General features: G+C 45.1%; 2 protein-coding genes across 4 annotated transcripts; both read left to right on the plus strand.

Moving 5' to 3' along the window:
• The first annotated feature begins 260 nt into the window (after window positions 1–260).
• On the plus strand, window positions 261–6,197 carry SMIM34 (small integral membrane protein 34). 3 transcript variants are annotated; one of them, XM_075081949.1, is made up of 3 exons: window positions 261–317; window positions 1,562–1,898; window positions 4,393–5,684. In XM_075081949.1, the coding sequence occupies exons 2-3, from the start codon at window positions 1,887–1,889 to the stop codon at window positions 4,831–4,833; spliced, it is 453 nt and encodes a 150-aa protein (XP_074938050.1). In that variant the 5' UTR covers window positions 261–317; window positions 1,562–1,886; the 3' UTR covers window positions 4,834–5,684. The 3 variants fall into 3 exon arrangements, 2 of the variants coding, with proteins under 2 accessions (XP_074938050.1, XP_074938051.1); XM_075081950.1 differs by having other exon boundaries at window positions 1,651–1,898; XR_012658735.1 differs by lacking the exon at window positions 1,562–1,898 and having other exon boundaries at window positions 4,393–6,197.
• Window positions 6,198–12,134: 5,937 nt separating this feature from the next.
• On the plus strand, window positions 12,135–12,898 carry C1H21orf140 (chromosome 1 C21orf140 homolog). Its single transcript, XM_075081951.1, is given in 3 exon segments — window positions 12,135–12,272; window positions 12,274–12,327; window positions 12,329–12,898. Coding segments are annotated over 3 exon segments (762 nt in total).
• The last annotated feature ends 7,975 nt before the right edge of the window (window positions 12,899–20,873 follow it).

Consider the following 20,873-nt stretch of genomic DNA (forward strand, 5'->3'; position numbering starts at 1 on the left):
AGCAGCCTTTATGCTTTAATTCGCCCAGTACTGGGGCAACCGAGTCCTCATCCATGTTAGTCTCATCCTCTGCAAGATAAGGGAACATACATGACCACTTGCGTGGAGCTCCCATGTAGTACGAGCCTCACAGGGCCATAGTATCCTGTTACCTCATTGCGTTGCTGACACTCCCTCATGCTTAATAACTTGCTAGAGGCAAGAAGCGGAGGCCACTCCTCTCCTGTGCTCCTTAAATAGTTAAATGCATTGGTCAGCTGGGAGCAAGGCTGACAGCTGAAAGAGGTGCTGCACCCAGGACAGAACCAGGTCTGCATGTAAGTAAGCTGACTGAATAGGTACAATATTTCATAGCTGTTATTATGGTGCCTGGGGTGTCTGCAACTTCCTCTACATAGTGATAAGTAGGCACTGATTTAAATTTTAATTTCAATTTTTCCATTATTTTGGATACATTTACTGGATCTTTTTCCTCCTAAAGTGCTGTTCTCTGAAAATCAGCTCTGTTTACCACTCAAGCTACTATTCTTTTTTTTTTTTTTTTTTAAATTAGGTAGATATGGCATTACACATGTAGCTTTGCGGGTGTTTTTATATTTTAGCATGTGTTTGTGTGTAGGGAGAGGAGAGGTATATACACATATATCTGTGTGTGTACATTTGTGTGCATGGACTTAAGCCTACTTCTGAGGCAGATGATAGTGGTGTCTATTTCTAGTTGACGTGTGTGAGACACACCTTTGCACATACACAGAAAATGGTGATAATGAAAAAACAATCCTTAGGTTGTAGAAAAGCAGTGGAGAGGGGAGTGGGTAGAAAGATGATGAGCCCACCATGGAAAAAAACCCGCTGATTTCTAGCCTGTGTACCTAATACAATGATGGGGAAAAAGTAACAACACGCATGTTTGAAGCCTGGAGGAGTACTGATGTGTCATCTCGGTATCTTTCCAGCATTGTCTTTGTGTGGGGGTGTGTGCGTGGGGGTGAGTGTGCACACATACACAGACAAATGACACACAGCCTTATTTGTACAAAGCCATCCGAAGCCTGTTTTCTCTCTCCCAGAGGCCTGGTGTGGCACAGCAGCAGCTACTAATTCTTCCCGTAGTTGCCACTAAAGGCAGAATCTATCCTAGACTATTTCTTTTTCATTTTGGGGTGAATGCTCAGGTTCTGCCTTTCACTGGCATCACACTTGTGCTTGGCCCCCACAGCATGCTACTTAAAAATCCCCCATGTGCTGTGTGCCTAGCCCAGGGAGAATTAGGCAGCCATTAAAGTTAACGGATGATACTCTGCCACTTTGGCTTGTTATGTCATTTGCCTCGAGCCTCTCATTATTGTTTTCTGGGGATTGGTACCTGTCACGGTGTTATTCTCTTGTGTTTTGTACAGGTGGGAAAACTGTTAGAGATGCACAAATGCATATTCCTCCCCTAAATGTTTTCTGTACAGACAGGATTTTACTATAATGAAGTGAAACATGGTTCAGCAATACCCACACTTGCAGATATTTTAAGTGCCAGTCGAACATTTAACGAATTTCTCTGTTCTAGGGCAGAAAGTACTGTATTCCTTAGAAAGCAGTATCTGAGGAACTGTGCATCAAAACACTGTGATTTTGTATTACATTTTAAAAACCCAGAGTTTTGCACGCATCGCTAAAGGACCAGCCCCACTCCAGTTGTGGCAGGAATCGGGGAGCCCATGCCAAGAGACTCCAAAGGGCAGTGTGGAGCTGCAGTTCCCAACCACACATCACCTTCCCAAATGTGAGAGGGATGGTCCATCTCACTGCTGTCGTGTCTCCAGGCATCTGGAGAAGAGTTTGAGGCGGCCCATAAGGCAACACAATGAGTGCAGAAGAAGCCCCTCAACAAGATGCAGGCAGAGGTAGGCACTGGTAGTAATAAACAGGGATAAGAGCATTCCAAGCTTAGACTGACTTTTATGTGATAGCAAATGAGTATAGTTGTGGCAGCTGGGTACAGGGTAGACCAGGGGGGTGGGCAGAAGGTGGGTCGTTTGGGGTTTTTTGCAGTGGGATAGCAGAAAGTGAGGAATTCCATCTATGAAGAAGAGTAAGGACCACTGGCATATCTCTGAACTGTGGTCCTCCACAGTGTGTTGTAGATCATCACAGCATTAGCCACAAAATCCAGGGCAGCTGGTATAGCAGAATAAGCTTGAGAGACAGAGAATGGAAATGTGGGTTTGGGGAGCAAGAGGGAAAATCTTGTTATCAGCAAGTCAGTTTACTTTCAGTAACTCTTTTTCAAAAAGAAACTTTCACCTAGTGTCCAGCCAAGGTATAGATCACCTTTTTCACATTGTGATCTCTGAAAGGGGAGCAATAAGACAGATTTCACTTCTGCAGAGTATTGTGATCACTGATTTCTACTGCAGCCAAGTAGGTGTTGCCAGATTGGGCTGGGGCAGAGAGAAGAGGAGTTTTGTAATCTGCGGGCAGTTTACTTTTATCTGGCTTGGAATCTGGAAGGTATCCTACCTTTCTATTTTTCTGTATAGACCAAAAAATCCTGGTTAGCTAAAAGGTGTACTCTACCTGAACCATGTGGTCCCACACACCCACTGTTGCTGCAATTCATTATACACCCCCGGTACACCTCCAGTTCCCATGCTGGGGTTGTAAATCTCTGCACACCTCTGCGAATGGGTCCCGCAGAAGCTCTGCATTCGAGTCACACAGCTGCCCATCGTAGTTATTTGGCTATTAATAGATTCCAGGCAGACCAGTCACAACCCAGCCAGCAGGGTAAACACATTCATTAAAAGGTAATAGTTGCAAGAAGGAGGAAACCTAACCAGGAATAGCTAACCTTAATCATCCAGGATGCTCAGGCAATTTCAGACATCCAATCAGAACTTCAGTGGTCCGGTGATGGGCTCGTCCTAGCTGGACTGGAGAGGAAATGCCTGACTTCCCTGAGTCAGGAGTAGTGAGCATCCCATTGTGAGGCACGAGGAGGGAAGATAAAACATCTCCCACCACAAGTGCCTACAAGCAGGATGAGAAAGGGAAGGAGGCTGCCAGCTGGGGATGCTGGCTGCCCTGACCTTGGGTTCAGGCCACTATCTTTTCCAAGGGTAACCCACATTTTAATACTGCCAAAGGTCACTGCAGTGACTGGCAGGCAGAGCTGCTCTGAGAAAGCCTTCTCTAGTCTCCATCAGAAAATTTTCTTAGCTTTTTATTCTGTTATTAATATCTAGCTCTTTAAATGGTTGCTTGTATGAGATTTAAGGGAGCGGTCAAATCCTCAGGTGTTGTAAAACACCAGAGCTCTTGCTGCAATATGTGGGGTTGCAGCCTTAGTTTGTACAGACCCTTTGAAACAGAAGAGCTACACAAGTTAATCATCACTGGCTGAAAAGCAAGGAAAACTGCAACAAGGAATGTGAATAACTTTAAATTAGCAAAAGTTGCACATTTAGGATGAAACTCTTGGCCTCTGTTTGCTGCTCAGCAAGACTTCATAGGCAGATTTGCACAAAACTTTTCTAAGTTTATCACATACTTCCCAAAGAAGGGGATTTCAGAGAACCAAAAATTACACAGAGACTTGTATCAAAACTGGAAAATTGTTGCTGCCAAAAGAAGCAGCTTAGTTTTTGGATGTTGGATTGGGAGATGGAGTCAAAACTTTTTGAGATTTTTTCAGAATGGAAGGGTTTTGTGGTTTGCTTAGAGGCAATGATTTAAGTTTCTCTTGTGCTAAAAGTGACTTTGAAAAAAGCTCATAAAGAAAAAGAAGACAACCTCAAGAACCATAATTTGGCAGAAAATAATTTATCTCTCAAATTTCCTTCTCAACAAGATAACAAACTTACACCAGTTTGGATTCATTTAGTTCCTTCCCACAGCTCTTTTTTGATTCAGCAGGTTTTACTGTGGATGATTTAGCACCAACGGCCCTTCAGCTCTGGAATGAGGGCTGTAATACCAGTATTGTTCTCCTCTCCCCTTAGTGGTGTTATTGGTTGAATTATGCTGGTACCCAGGAACGAGCCACCCTGCTTCCATTGAGATAGTTGCTGGAATTGGCAGCATTATTCCATGTCCTGATTTTGATGCTACGTCACCAGCAAAACAAAGTCCGCCTAAGGGAGTAGTATGTGCCCGTGCATGTACACGCGCGTCTTTCATGCACAGGGTAGCAGCTTTTGATTCTCTGAATTCTTGTGCTAACTTGCCACTGACTTTCTCCATGGCTCTCTGAATGCAAGACATGCAGCTAGAGGAGAGCTGAGCGCAGTTAGTTACACAGCAGAGGAGAGGAAAGGGTGAGAAGGACTTGAACTAGAAGACTGAAAAGGACAGGCGTGCATTCACAAGCTGTTTCTTTTGTGTTCCTTTTTTGCTTAGCTTTTGAAGCCAGAGTGGAAGTATAAGATGGCTTTCAGCAACGACACAAACAGCAGTTCGGTCATGCCGAATTTACTCCACATGTTTGTGGACCAAAAGAAGACCCTTCGGTTCAATAATTTCAGCAACCCAGCCTTGGAGATGCAAGAGGAGATAATGGCCTCATTTTACATCCTCATCATCGTCGGGTTTTTTGGCTTTCTTCTCTTTGTCATGATGCTCAGCAATATTGTTTCCAGCAAGCCTGAAAACTACATTGACTACCTCTATTCTGGGAAACTTAACTCTCAGAGAAGCAAGGTGGAGCTTCCAGGAAAGGACAGCAAAGACACTTCCATTATTATCAACAGCACTGCCTTACTGGAGCTGCAAAGGCAGGGTAGCAAAAACAACCCTGTGTCCGAGGCACTGAGGACAGACGCAGCTCTGAAGAATGTATGAATAAGATTTTTTTTGTTATAATTCAAAAATATCAAAGGGATATTTTTCATTCATGAAAGCAAGAAATGAGGAGCTGTGCCAGGACAGATGCAGACCGGTCTTGTGCAAGCTTCCCACATGCAGCTGTGAAGGTACCCGAGTGCAACCTGTGTTATTTCAGCCCCAGGCTTTTGGAGAAGAGGCTGGAAATCAAGACCTTACTGGCCTAGCTCTTTCATGGCTGTTTCTGTCATGTGTTTTTATAGCTTGCCTCTCGGGAGAATGAAAGGCCTTCCTTTGCATGCTCTTGCTTCAAGCAGGGCCAGTACATTTCCAGCTGGGGCACTGTCGCTGTGCCTGTTTGCTGTCATTATTTATTTGTTTATTTATTTGAGGGGCTGGAGCTGCCAGTGAGCCCATCGGGTTTGCACTCTGCAAGCAGAAAGAGCCACAACAATCTCTGCATTCACCCTCACCGCCACACCAGGCACCTGGAGATGGAGGCAAGCTGCCCCACACCCAGCCCTTCTGGAAGAAAGGTTATTTCAAGGGTCTGGAAGCACATGTGAAACTTGAACTTGTTTGCTCATTTGGCAGGCTTGGTCTGCAGCAGGTTTTTGACAGTGGTCCTGCATTTCTCAGCAACTCTCTTCCAGCATGTCAGCCCTTTACAAAAGCCCAGGACAATGAGGAGGGCCAAGACATCCTGATGTCTCTCTAGGGTCCCTCCCAGGGCCTACCTGGACAGCATCAGTGCTGACAAGCCACAGCTGTAGCCCTCAAGGTTGTTCCATTGTTGTGTCAAGAATCCCCGACAAATTTCTTCAGTATTTAGTGCTAAGCCACTCATCATTAAATCCCACTGAGCCCTCAGCCCCTGCTGCTTTCTTCGGTGGTAGACAGTAAGCAGAGATGTGCCATAGTATTTTAGGGTGTCTTCTGTAGGCCACCAAGCCTCAACAGACACAAGAAGGAGGGGTTTGCCCACCACACGGCTCAGGGGTGTTCAATTCATGTCCTGTAGAGCCCTGGCATACAGGGGTCCAGGACAGGCAGTTATGGCAAGGCAGTTGGCATTGGGCTTCAGCTTGCTATACTTGGTCCACTTGGTCATTGGAAAGAGCTCCAGAGTCTGCAAATCAAAGTGATTGGAAACTGGTAGTGCACATACTCCAAGAATTTTACAGCATTTTGTTATAGAAGCAAAAATCCTGTGAAATCCTATCAAATTGTACGCCTGTGAGATGGGTGTTGCTGGTTCCACTGAGCTTTCTTTATGTTGCTGTGCATGGTTGGGTTTTTTTACTGATAGGAAGAAAGTTCTCATCCATTTTGTACCCTAGGAAACATTAATTCCTAAATTTTCTCAAATAGGTTTTTACTCCATCTGTAGCTTCATGTTTTGCTACCATTATTTTGTTCTCCCCCCCCCCCCCCCCTTTTTTTTTAAAGTATGTTTTGCTGCCATGATATTATGATGGGATTTTGCCACTGTTTGGTCCAAGCCAACTGCCTGGAAATGATTCACTTCATGTGGGCCATATCCTTAAAGGGAATTTCCACAGCCTGATCTTGTAAGACACATTCCAAGGCTGATACTTCCAGCTGATAGCCAAGATGAAATCCACACCGCTCTCTTGGCTTTCCACACTTCTTCCTTGAATTCCAGAGATTCAGCTTTCCAACACAGACATCTCCTTTTTTGGACAGGTGCATATTCCCCAGGCACTGTCTCCAGCAGAGGCCAATTAGGCAGTTGAGTTAGTTTTGGACCCTGTTGCCTTTGGCTTCATTACCATGTCTGGTTTGATAACTGCTCAGTTGGAGCCAGGATCCACTATTTATGCTCGCTGCTGCTGACTGCACTCAGTAGCCATGCTCCCATTGCTGAATCTCAGCTATCCAGATCTGAAAAATGAGAGGTGTTTTGAAGGTAGAAAAAACATTTGCAGTTCCAGGTTTGTTTCTTCTACCCAGTGTGGGTTTTTTCCAGAAGGTGGTGAGTATCACCATCCCTTTTGGAGAAGGATCAATTTCTGCCCAGTGTCAGCATTGAGAGGAGACTTTACCCTGACTTCTAGCATAGTGGCAATTCCTCCTGCTTTGCAGGCCCAGTTTGTCAATTTTTCCAGTCATGCAACAGTGTCAGGAAGCAGAGTCAAATCTCTCTTTCCATCATGAGTGTTAGGTACAGGTTTCAGACATCCATCACCCATGCCTGGTTCTGTGCAGTGAAATTTCACCTCCTGCAGCAGTGGCTGCTGCTTTTCCAGATGGGCTAATGCCAAGGGAAGCGCCAGGCTGGAGGGTGAGCTCCACAGCCGTGGGAAGTGCTCTTTACCTCTTTACCTGCAAACTGAGCTTCTGAAAATTAATTCACTGCTCATGTATGACAGAAGTCTACTGATATCCCCTTTGGTGTCCACTTAGGGGCGAGCCCATTCGTGCTCACACCCTTACAGGTAATCAGCTTTTGTGGGCAGTTTGGGATAGGGGTGAGGTGAGCCCTTCCTCTCCCTGTACTCACGGTGCATCAAGGCCTCTACACCATGTACTGAAAGCTAAAATCAGACCTCAACCACTCAGGTAATGGACCTAATGGGTCTGTCCCCTTCCCAGACCAAGGCACACCCATCAGCTCTATGACAAACCCCTGGCCCTGAAACTTTCCCTTCTCTTTTTTCTTCCCTACCTCAGGGAGATATCTATGTATGTACACACAGTTTCACAGAAGTCATAGAATTATTAAGGTTGGAAAAGACCTCTAAGATCATCAAGTCCAACCATCAACCCAACACCACCATGTCTCCTAAACCACGTCCTGAAGTGCCATATCTACACATTCTTTGAATACCTCCAGGGAAGGTGACCACCACCTCTCTGGGCAGCCTGGTCCAGTGCCTGACCACTCTTTCAGTAAGGAAATTTTTCCTAATATCCAATCTAAACCTCCCTGGCACAGCTTGAGGCCTTTTCCTCTCATCCTATCGCTAGTTCCTTGGGAGAAGAGACCAACATCCACCTCACTACAACCTCCTTTCAGGTAGTTGTAGAGAGCGATAAGGTCTCCCCTCAGCCTCCTTTCCTCCAGGCTAAACAACCCCAGCTCCCTCAGCCGCTCTTCATAAGGCTTGTGCTCCAGACCCTTCAACAGCTTTGTGGCCATTCTCTGGACATGCTCCAGCACCTTGATGTCCTTCTTGCAGTGAGGGGCCCAAAACTGCACACAGTACTCGAGGTGTAGCCTCACCAGTGCCGAGTACAGGGGCATGATCACCTCCCTGCTCCTGCTGGCTACACTATTCCTGATACAAGCCAGGGTACTGCTGGCCTTCTTGGCCACCTGGGCACCCTGCTGGCTCATGCTCAGCCAGCTGTCAGCCAGCACCCCCAGGTTCTTTTCCCCCAGGCAGCTTTCCAGAGAGTCTTCCCCAAGCCTGTAGCATTGTGTGGGGTGTTGTGACCCAGGTGCAGGACCCGGCACTTGGCCTTGTTAAACCTCATACGATTGACCTCAGCCCATTGATCCAGCCTGTCGAGATCCCTCTGCAGAGCCTTCCTACCCTCAAGAAGACCGACACTCCCACCCAGTTTGGTGTCATCTGCAAATTTACTGAGGGTGCACTCAATCCCCTCATCCAGATCATTGACAAAAATCACATCTGATAATAAGCTTCAACTCCTAAAGATACCCCGTTCCTACAGGGTCCAGGCAAGAGACAGCCAAGTATTTCTACCTGAAACTGTGGCCATACTTGGGCAGAAGCGATGACTGTGATGCCACCAAGGTACCAAGGGTACTAAGGGTACTAAGCTCAACCTTGGCAGAGAATCCCTAATGCTCAAACCCAAATTTCATCAGTTCTCACAAGGTGCCTTGCTGGTCTTTGTGGGAAACCACTAGCAGTTGTACTAGCTCTGTTCTGAGAAGTCTGGGGCTCCTGCTTTAGATATTGGGTTAATTTATTTTCTGAAGTTTCCACCTTTTTCTGTGTTTCCACCCTGAGGCTGTCTTTGATTTTGGCAAGTGCTTCTCTTATTGGTTCCATCACAGATCAAGAGCTAAAATTATACACTTTTGGAAAGTCTCATTTGACACCAGAAATACCATTTTGGCATGGGACTTTAGTTAGTGTTCAGGACTTCATCAGACAGCTAGGAATGAAAATAGATTATTTAAGTTGGGTATGGTATTTGTTAGAAAAAGAATCCTAATTTTTCTCACTCCAAGTAAGACTGGAAGAGAACCAAATTCCCTGTAGAATAATGTTCTCAAGTGTTGGTCCTGGAAAAAAAATCAAACTTAAAAAACATTTTATTTAAATAGACATAAAATGTTAAATTTCAAAACTGGCAACTTAATTTTAGCTGCTACATGTAATATAATACAGCAGTAAAAACATCCACTGTTTGCCTAACATCATGCCTTTATGTGAATTTCATTATGTTCTGTATTTCATTACGTTTTCATTTGGGATTTCAAAATAAAGGGTTTGTGATTATTTTTAGCTTGCATGTAGAATGTGGTGACTGGTAACCTAATAACATAATTACTACTGAAATGGGTAATTGGTATGTAACTGATAACTGGTATCCTAATTGCTTCATTAATAGGGACTTTGTTAATGGGTAATTGTTAAATTTGTTATTTGGCTAAGTGGTGCAATGGAATTTGGTGAAGCACCAAAAAAGTGCATGGGGCTGGGGGTTGTCACTGCTTAGCCACCACTTGTGTACTTAGGCAGTGACAGAGGAGCTGGCAGCAGGCAGGGGCCAGGCTTCCCACCTCCTTCCCAGGGGGAGCAGGAGGCTGCTGAGCCTGGGCATCCCTGTGAAATGCTCCACATGCCACAGAGCCCACCCCTCCACAACCCGCAGGCACCTGGGGGAAGGTACCACCCCTGGCCAGTGCCTGGTGTGTGGGTGCTGGGTGCAATGCCTGTGTGCTTTGGGGGTGGTGGAGGAAAACGGGTCATCCCAGCGCTGAAGTTCAAACCACATCCTTCAGGGCACTGCTGTACTGCCAGAGGCAGGTCTTGCTGGTAGGGCAGTAGGGTGAGAGCAGGAGACTCCGGTGGAATAAGATAAGACAGCTATCAGAAGTGCCTTTTCCTTAATGCCAAATGTGCTTGTGAGGCAGGGACTATGCCCAAAGATTTTGCACCATGTGGCCTTGCTAGGAGATATCATAAAGTCTAAAATGACAAAAGGAGGAAAGATCCCTACTGTAGCCCCTGGGACAGAAAAGAGGCAAAACGTAACACAGCACGCTAAAGGTAGCATGGGCAATAAAACACATAGTTCTGCGTCTCAGCCCATTGCCTTATGTCTGCTGCCCAAGTTTTTAAAATTATATTGAGCCTCTAGGACATTGAATAATTATTTTTAAAGCAGGTTAACAGGTGGATTATATATATACACATATATATGAATGGGACAGAGGAGAATCCGCGTTTCAAACACTTACCCTGAAAAGGACATGAAAGCAGACCACTCCACCCACCTCACTACATATCAGCTGCATTATCATTGGTATTGTCATTACCAGTTAAGTTCAGACTACTCAGGGGGCTTGAAGGAGCCAGGGCCAGCTGGAGAGGCAGGCACGGTGATGCCACCTGACATGCTAAAAGTGTCACGGTGTCCTTCTGGGACAGCACCAAAATACAGTGACACAGACTTTGCCCATGCCTAAGGCCTCACAAGTAGAAAGGCTGGTTTGCACCTCCTTCAGCAACCTTGCTAAGTCCCTTCATCGCCACATGAAAGCACAGACAAGCGCTCAGCCTACAGCAGCAGGCTGTCTTTGTCACTCAGCTTTTCACTTGATGCTGCAAAAATACAAAAGCTTAGAGAGACAGCAACTGTTTCAGGACTGTTCCCTATAGAGGGTCCAAACAAAAGCGATGTGCCCCATTTTATGTCTATCTCAAGGATGGCATGCTCCATCTCATGACAATTAAGAAAATCCTCTCCGGAGATGAGACAAGGAAATGACACCTTCAGTTTAGGTAACAGGGAATATGACTGTGGTTCCAATGAGCCTCACAGGTGGGATACCAAAGAAAATTAGGGAATACAATTTCTTTATAGGTAGTTCTTTTGACACTTTACATCCAGTTGCTCAACAGTGAGGTCCCTACATCTCCATTTTTTGTGACCTCAGGCCCTAATCAGGCCTCTAAACATGTGCACTTTTCAAAACTAATAAGCACCCAATAACTCCAGTAGGACTACTCATGTCAGCTTATGTTCCTGATATATACTTATTAAGGACACAGGTTAACACTAAAAGGGAAATACACAGTGTGAAATGCTAGAAAAGTTGTTGTATTCTCATATGAATATACACTGCATATTCACGGGGTTTTCTTCATATGTATCAGTCTGAATCTGCCATCATTTTTCATCTGGCTAACAGTTAAACCATAAAGGCTTCTTTCTGGGGGTATAGCCTTCTTCTTATATCCAATTTACAGGCTTCTGCTCTACATGTGATGCTGTTAACCTGATGTGCCCCATCATTGATCTGCCTCAACACGGAGAGCATACAGACAGTGGAGTTAGACACCACTGGCCATGTTCCTCTTCTCACTTCAGTTTCCCACTGTCTTAAGGGGAAAGAAAACTGTTCCAGAGGGGAGGACACAGATTGTGGGGGATGTCAGTTTCAAAGGTGGGCAAGGAAATGCATGCCATCATCAGAGACTGACAGGTTTGTCCTGTTCAGCCCTGTCTGGCAGGCTGATGATGCTGCCAGCGTTTACTCCCAGCCATCTAGGTACAGCTTAGTGTGGGCAATTTAAGAGTCTTGTACTAACAAGCTTGTTCCTCAGGGGTTTGTCAGTAGGGCCAGCACGAAATGGAGAAGCAGGTGCACAAAGAGGAAAGCTAGGGGAACTCTAGAAACCAAGTTACTCCTAAAAATACCTCACCCTGAAGTGACACCTGAGGTGTCATTTATTCCTTCCCACCTCCAAGGCCTGGAGCTGGGCAGGCTGAGCGTGCTGGACCTCACACAATCTGCAGGTGATTGGTTGGCCCACAGACATAGACAAGGCCCAAGAACCCACTCAGTGCTGTGAGACAAGTAACCGTGGTGGTCAAGATGAACAACGTCCTGATGCCAGAAGCTGCTAGGTGCATGGTTGCAGCCTACCCAGCCTGATAGGGCCTTTGTTTTCCAAGATGCCTTTTGATGAGCTACCTGGAAGCCCCTGATGGTGCTGCTGCTGGTTGGGTGTGACACCATGGGGTAACACTGGGGCAATGGGCACATTGTGAGCTCTGCAAGCATCCTCCACGAGTCTTGAGATGCCAGCATGCAGTGCTTTGCAAACCCGCTCTTCAGGCACGTAATTTACAGGGGCTGCTTTGATGCTGCTTTCAAGAGGCAATGCCTGCAGTATTTAAGAGCTCCGAGGACAATGCAGCTCAATGGTTTCAGCACTGTTTTTTTTAGGGGAAACAGATATTCCAGAAAGTCTTATGATAGGAGAAAAAAATAGGCAAGGAGGCCAGCCTGTGCTGGCCGGTATGGACATTTGTTCACACTAGCAGCAGCCAAGGGTGGGTACCCCGGGGGTATAAGCTGCTATTAAGAGGTGTTCTGCCCATCCATCAGCAGAACTGTATCTTTCCGGAGTTGTGTGATTCTCTGACCACCTCCTATGGGAAGTGTGTAATTGTGACGAGGGATAAAATGCAGCTGATGCACGTGGGGGCAAAAGATGGCAAGGAGCCGGAGACAGGAGCTCTGCTGCCAGTCCCACCAGCAATCTACATGTCCAGCATTGAATGTTGCCCTGAAGCTGCCAGAGCAAATGGCCATGAGCTTCATGTTGTGCCTTCATCTTACAACTATCTCTATCCTATGGGTGTCACCTGGTCTTCTTTGAAGTGGTTTATTATGATTAACAGGAAGGACTTTGGCCTGAGGTCTATTGAAAGGACCCACTCCTATAGGTATATCCTCTTCAGTGACTTGATCATTAAAGGAATAGAGAAGACAACCCCAAACAAATGAAAGGCAGTGGTTAATGGAGTGAAGAGATGGGAGAGCTACTACCTCGACACACTTTCTTAAATGGTTCTTCCTGCAGTCAGGCCTCAAATGTGTTTTGACTGATGTTGAATGAGTTACCCTGCTCCAGCTCTGCTGAGCTCTTTCCTTCAGAGGGTGTAAATCTGAAGAAACACATGTCAATAGCACTAATAAAAGAGATTGTCTGAAATCCAATTGTTTCATTTTAGGTGTATTCCAGGACTAGGTTGATATGTGGTATGCTTGTGCCACGAAGGGACAGTTAATTTGCCTTATCACAAAAATGGGCTGAAGCATGCCTGAGATCCAGTTTAGCTGGCCATCCGCATAAATTACTCTGTCATGGCAGTCATGAGACCATGCCACAGATGTAAACGCCCTCAATTTTGAGAAAGACTGGGCTGCAAAATGGTTTCTACAGGTCAGGCCTGTCTTTGACTCAAATGGGAGATCTATCCCTAAGCAGGGAATATGCTGGACCATGACTGATGCCAGAGTCCACAGCTCAAAGAAATCTGAAGAATTTAATGTGACTTTCCTGTAATATATGCATTAACATCTGATATCAGCTCAGTAGTTCATTACACCAAGTACCTGGCTTCCAACAGCGGTCTGCAATAAACTTTTCACTGACAGGTAAAAGAAATCTTTCTAAAAGGGAAGTTCCTTTATGAAGCCTAACCATGAGTAGTTGGTTTAGGCTTTAAAGCATGAAGAGTCCAGTGTCTCAGGATAAAATACGGCACTCCTCACTGGAGATTTTCTTTATCTGTGACATTGATTACTGAGATGTAATGATTTCTGAAGGAATTGAATTCAAAAGATAATTTATAAATGATGCAAAGTAGTATTTCTTAAAAGCACTTTTTTCAAGTTCATTGAATGCTTTTTTTTGAAAGTGGCTTCCAATTTACATTCTCTGTGTTGCTCATTACTGGGTATGTGTTTATCATGTACTTCTAAGAGAACTCAGACCATAAAAACATAAAAGAAGTAAGTTATGGGATGATTCAAAAGTTCACTAAAACATTTCAATACACTGAGGCAAATCTGTGCAGTTTTTCTCCTGTGTATGGAAACCGTCTAAACAAGCATTGTAATTTAGTGTGGCAGAGAGATATCTAAAAAAAAAGTCTCATCTACCTTCAGAAGAATCCGTGCTGAGATGTCAATATACAGAGAAAAATAACCATCTTTTCTCAGCTTCATCTTCATCAGCAAAAAACATCTGCTCAATTTTTACAAACATAGAAGTAGCACAGAATGGAAAATTAGGTGCTTCAAATGCAAGGAGGCAAGAGTGGGGGGAAAAGAGGAGAGACTGGAAAGCGGTAGGAATGTTTTTATTGTCCTGGTATCATGGCCCTGAACATAATTTCACATTGGCTTGAAGCAGCAATTGCTCCACTAAGTATCAATGAATATGAAGTGGTGTGAAATCAGCATGAGGAAAGAAATCCGTCTGGTGCCTCTTTACCACAAGGATAGGCAGTAATTGCACAGTAGCTTGGTTTTCTTGAGAAACAAATGATGCACACCCCATTTTCCCAATGACTGTTTACCTTCACCTGATGACACTGCACTATACTATCGGGGAGAAGTAACAACCTCACTGCAAGTCAGCCTTACAGATCTCTGCTGCCGTGGCTTATGCAGCTGCAGGTTTAGGGCTGCATTGCAAACGCTTCTGCTTTGGTAGGGTGTGTCTTCTGCCATCCCTAATTCGCAGCAGAGTTCATAGGACCAGGTACAGAATCACCTGCTTTCCCTCCATTTTAGCAATGAGGAAGTATCAAAAGGAAGCAATTTGTGTCACAGGAATTTCTCAGTCTTTCTTGTTTTGCATTCTTCGGTAAAATGAGGGTGGAGCCTCCATGAAGGGTTTCATGGAAACAAAAATGAGGAAAGAGGAAGTGTTTAGTGCCACATCTCCCAGAGAGCAGGGGAGAAACATCCTACCCCTGCAGAGGGCTGGGAAAGGCTCGCTACACACCTTCACTCTTCCCAGCCTCCCAATTTATTACCCAGTCCTATTTAATGTGTAAGGAAACCCGTGGGCAGGAAAAAGAACTGAATCTGAAATCAAATGAACTTTGGTATTTTATTTTAAAATCATCTGAGATGAGTCCTCTTCTTTCTTCCTCCCTCCCCCTTTGCTGCTGCAGACGGGTAATTACAAGCCATGTTTTCTACAAAACGTAACTCTTTGTACTGAAGAAAAATATTGTGGCTCATGCAGTTCTGGCTCAACTGGTAATTTAGGATGACAAGCAATTCCTTTAACATATGACTAAACAAGCTAATAGGAGGATGTTACTAAATAGCATGCACCTTATTCAAGAGCACTTGAAATAGCATGCATGAGTCTAATATCTTCTTGGTAGGATTTTAAATACGTATTATTTTATTAGGTTTGTGAGCAATAGCTCTTGCAGTGAGGCTCAGTACACTTGACCATTGCAGAATGTCAAAGCAAATCTCTCTGTTCCCACTCATGACTCTCCATGTGTGACTGAAATGTATCACTAGAATAAAATGATTAAAGCATCTTTGCATAAAAAGGAGAGGCAGATGCAAATGTGTATGTTGATGAAGAAGCTATAACAGATGTCCCTCTGCTCTAAGCTAGCTGGAATGCAAATCACCTGAGTTTTCATGATGTCTCATTGACTAATTACTTCTAAATGCTTTTCCAAGTCTTGTCTTCATGGAAAAAAACATTTATTTTTCCTCCAGCTCATGGAGCAGGCCTGTAATGATAGCCTCAACGCATTTTTTTTCCTATTTTCAAGTCCTCTGTCCTAAGAGCTTGCTGCAAGCCAGGGTACAGACAGGACAAATGCACTTGGGGCAAGAGCCTACAGAAGCTCAAGCCAGGGATGTAATGATGAGACACAAGGTGTGAGCTTCTGTGACTGAGCAGGCAGAGCAGGGCCTATTTTGTGTCATGCCTGAGAACTGGGAGAAGGCTTGCCAGGCAGTACAAAAGCAATCAACATCACTCAAAGCCCATCCTCTGCCTCTGTGCACTTGTTCCTCTACATTTCCTTCTGCAGCAGCCATGTGGAGGATGTATGGAGAGAAATGCACAGAGAAAATGAGGAGGAAAACAGGAACAATATTCTATGTAAGAAATGCAAAATAAGAAAACTGTTTTGGAAAACTGTTGTGACCTAACCCCAACCAGCAACTAAGCCCCACACAGCCACTCACTCACTCACCCCCAGTGGGATGGGGGAGAGAATCAGAAAAGTGAGAAAAGTCGTGGGTTGAGATAAAAACAGTTTAATAAGTAAAGCAAAAGCCACGCACGCAAAGCAAGGCAAAACAAGGAATACATTCACTGCTTCCCATGGGCAGGCAGGTATGCAGCCATCTCCAGGAAAGCAGGGCTCCGTCATGTGCAAAGGTTACTTGGGAAGACAAAATGCCATCACTCTCAATGTCCCTACTTCCTTCTTCTCCCTCCAGCTTTATATGCTGAGCATGATGTCATACGGTATGGAATATCCCTTTGGTCAGTTGGGGTCATCTGTCCCAGCCATGTCCCCTCCCAGCTTCTTGTGCCCTACCCAGCCTACTCACTGGTGGGGTGAGAGGCCGAAAAGTCCTTGACTCTGTGTACGCCCTGCTCAGCAGTAACTAAAACGTCCCTGTTTCCAGCACAAATCCAAAATGCAGCCCCATGCTTGCTACTATGAAGAAAATTAACTCTACCCCAGCCAAAACCAGCACAGAACCAAATACATGTAAGGCCAGACTCATTTATATGACTTAAACTGCACTTAACTGTCAGTGTCTGACATTTCTTGTTGGCTAGCTCTAAGCCTCCTCAAATCAATGAGAAACACTAAGCCAGGAAATAAGCCTGAATTCAGGCCAGAGGAATATAAGTAACAGCAAATCAAAAGAGCCCTAGGACTGGGAAAGTGCCTCACCATAAGAAGCTGAGGCACTGGAGAGCAAAACCAACCAATACGAGGTAGTCCAGGAAAAAAAGACACTAATAAAAAGGGATAGTTACCCATGCTGTGTTTCTAATGATCAAATAGGAAGCAGCTATATACATTCTCTGCTATGTGACAGACATCTCCAGAGCCTTTGGATAGACTGGAAACAGTCTCGCAGTGAGACACAGCCTTTGATGCTGATACACATGGACATTTTCAATAGCTCTCTCATCAGATTTAAAGAGGGAGAAATTGATGCCATATGGAGATACACATGAATACATGCCTAAGCACTTATTTGTGCCCAAACTTTTTCTCTACAGGACCATATGAGGAGGCCATTGCTATGGGGATAACTGTTCTGGCAACTACTGGGTATTTCTGTTACCAACTGGAGAAAAGCCAGCTGGTGCTCTGATTATACCCAAGACTGGTACGTACATATGCCAGTCAAGGTCCAGCTAAACCTAGATGATATGCTGGGCTTGCTCCAGTAGCCAAAAAAACCCCCATCTTTAAAAGCCAAAGCCAAACTGTGGAGTGACATGTGCCGTGCGTAACCATCCAGTCACCACTAAGTCCCCAAATCAGGTAGGCACTTAGAGCCAGCTGATCTGAAAACAGCTTTTTGCACACGTCCAGGGGGCAAACATAAACTCAGGTTTTAGAAATTTTACTTAATCTGTCTTCACACACTCATGTGGGTTGTACATTTGTTTGTTTTCCATGTGATCAGTTGCATGCCAGACACAAGACTGTCACAGGGCAGTCAGCTCCTTCATGCAAAGTCTCTCAGCTCCTTGCTGAACTTGACTTGAAGGCAGAGGTTAGTACATAGTTAATAAATGGGAAGAGGATGCAGCAAGTTGAAGCACCTTCAGAAGCAATTTTGCAAAGTCTGTGAAGAACTGGTGAGGGCTGAAACAAGAGAGGTTTGTTTCAGCTTAGTCTACTGGTTTCTCCCATGACAGAGCTGGAAAGGGAGCTATGAGACTTTGCCGCAGTGCTCCTCTTTGGCTAGGCTTGAGGCCAGGGGGTTGACAGTCAGCAGGTAGGCAGAGACGCTGACTGAGTGTCATAGGTTAGAGCTGGGATCAAGGAGAACGGTGAAGGACTCTACCCCATTCAGCACATTTGCAGTGCCTTTACTGAGAGAAGCAAGAAAAACCAGCTGGAATTGCTGAACCCCACGAGGAAAACTGAGGAAGGAAATGTTGGAAATAGCTGTTTGTATGTGAGGCTCTTGAAAGAGCTGAAAAATATTTAGCTCCCTGACTTGCAGCACAATGGCTCGAGAGCAATCTCTACTGCCCTGGGGCGCTGCTCAGGGAGCTCTGCCTTCCTCCAGGACCAGTGCTGTTGTGTTTCTGGTGAAAGTCTTGTGGCCTTCAGATGAAAAGCGTTCAGTGGTACTAAAACCAAGCTGAGTTCATTTCAGCCAAAGTCTAAAATGGATAATGAGAAAACAGTCCCCTTGAATGTTTCTTCACTTGTTTTTCTCTTTAAGGACCACAGATACCCCATAGCCACTGAGGTCCTTCAGGCTGGAAAAGCCCTATTCCAGCAGCCACTTCTCTCAGAACCTGTGAGAGTTTATTTTTTTCCTTTAATCTAAACAGCTCCTTTCTTTATTACTATACAAGGATTTCAGCTTTTGTTTAAGAACTGGCAGCCTTCCTGTCAGTAAAAGAAAGCCTAAAGGTGCAAACATTAGAAGTTTAAAAGCTAGTAATCCTTTTATTTTCTCAGTCTTCATCACATGACACTGGTGACAATCACATCATCTCATAGTGAAAGACCTGTGCAAATGAGGTACTGTGTAAGGTTAAGTTGCCCATCTATACAACATGAATGCTCTTTGTGAAAAGAGTTAATTTGATGAACAGGGGAGAAGGAGAGTCTCTAGTTCTGTAGGCACCAGAAGAGTGTGACCTGGTTCCCTTTCTGGGATGGGAACATCTAAAAGAGGATCCTGTGTAGATCCCCTGCTGTCTAACAAGCTGCACGCTCTCACACTGAGCACTTTAAGGCTCTCTATCCTTGCTGCCTCCTCTCACTTGCAGAAATTCAACTGAATTGAATTCTCTAATCCTCTTTTTAGCTTGCCAGGACTAATCATATAACCCTTCTTTCAGTAAGAAATCAGACTTCAAGGTCCCCAGCCTGGTTTCTGAACATGAAACTGAAACGAATCTGAGCTGCTGTCTCCCCCCAGTGTCAGCACTTTTTCTTGTTTAAGGCTGCAACTGTGGCACAGAGAATGCCCAAGGGTTCAAAAAAAAAAAAAAAACAACCTGCTGTAGCCTACCCAGTGATAGCATAGATCAAAACTCTTCCCTGGTATGTCAGAGAACAAGTAGTGGTTCAGGTCTGGGAATGGATAAGATGTCTTCTTATTTTGGAAACTCTAGGATATCAGCCTGCTGTGACACCCATCACAAGCTCTAGGGGTTATCCATGCTGTATCGCTACTCTGAGTTAAGGAAAAAAGGAGCCAGGTTGGACCAAATTTGCAGTCTCACATGTACAGAGAGGTTTCCTGATTTGGCTGTAGAAGCAAAAAGGTGGTGATGTGGAGGACTTCTGAGCAGACTCCTCACAGCTGCTTTCTCCCCGTTCAAGCCAGGGACAAAAAAGAGGCTCCCTGTGTTAATTCCCTTCTTGCACGTTTGGCGAGGTAGGGCCCCCAGATTTTAATGCGAGTCTTGATTGCTTTGGGTATTAAATGGTGCCCAGTTGGTGCCAGGTTGCTCTGATGCTAAATGACTTGCTTTAAAGGCAGATTGGGTGCCTTTGATTCCGGTTACAGAGCAACTATATTAAAGGAGAACACCTCTGCTTCCGGTCTGAAAAAAAACCCAACTCATTATTACTATTGGTCTAAAAAATTCTACTCTTGGTTGAGAGTATAAGAAAGTCTAGATTGGGGCCAATATTCAAAGGCAACCAGTGACTGCATGGAGCCAAGGCGCTGCTTACTTTTGAAGCTGGAGGACGCTACACAGGCCCGATAATTTCCTGTTCAGGTTTGGGTGTGTGGCTTAGCTAAGTGCCTTGCTGCATTTCCCTCAAGAGCTCGTTGATGGAGGTGGTTAGCAGAGTCTGTTCTCAATGAACACTGCAGGGCCATGTAATTAAATTACCATTCAATTTCGCCTTTGCATAGACAGATGACTGCTGAGACTGTAGAGGGAAACTGCTGTTTTACAACAGCACTACAAATTCCCTAGCCTGGCAGTCCTGAGGCCGCCGTAGCAAGGATATTGCTCTATCCTGGGAATGGGTTTCTGCAATACTTACATTCACAGTCACCAAGGTGACCGCATGAACAGCGAGATTTTAAAAATCACTGCAGTTCCTGGTGAGTAACTCCACCAGAGCGAGAGCTCTCCGAGCATCAGCCATTATCAGCTGCACACAAACTTAGTCAGGTAATGCTTGAAAGAGGGATACCGCAGCAGCCTGCGCTGGTGTGACCACAGCAGGCACCTCAGCCAGTAGCCGCAGGGAGGGGGCAGGAGTGAGCCATTCCAGAGGCCTCCCACACCCTGCTGGGCTCCCAAGGCCTCCCCAAGGGCCCTTCACTTCTCTCCCCCTCTCTCCACTGCCAGCTTTCAGCTTCACCTTAACTTCCAGAAGATACAAGGATCTAGGAAGTGCTTTATAATGGAAACATGAAGGCAAGCATACCTGCTGGCACTGCTACACACGCCTAAGCCTTTATTTCTGTGAAAAAAATCTGCTCTGATGATTAATGTGCTGTGACGGAGTTAGCTTATCCTCCAGGATTTGGTGCTGTTGCACATGCAGGGACAGCTAGTAACAGTAATGAAAACCCCCTCTGATTCATAGGCCAAGTAGTAAGTAGAGAGCCGTACACAGTTCTCAGATACTGTGCATAGCCAAAATCAGGCGAGAAACCTTCTAGCATGAAACCTTCTAGCATGAAACCTTCTAGCTCCTCAAAGATTTTCATACTGACACTGTGATTTGCATTACTCTAAACAAGACCTAGGTATGGAAAGTGGTTTGAGAAGGACCTGGCCAGAAAAGTTCCTCTCCCGTGG

The sequence above is a fragment of the Phalacrocorax aristotelis genome, chromosome 1 (assembly GCF_949628215.1).
Source record: "Phalacrocorax aristotelis chromosome 1, bGulAri2.1, whole genome shotgun sequence".
Lineage (NCBI taxonomy): Eukaryota > Metazoa > Chordata > Aves > Suliformes > Phalacrocoracidae > Phalacrocorax > Phalacrocorax aristotelis.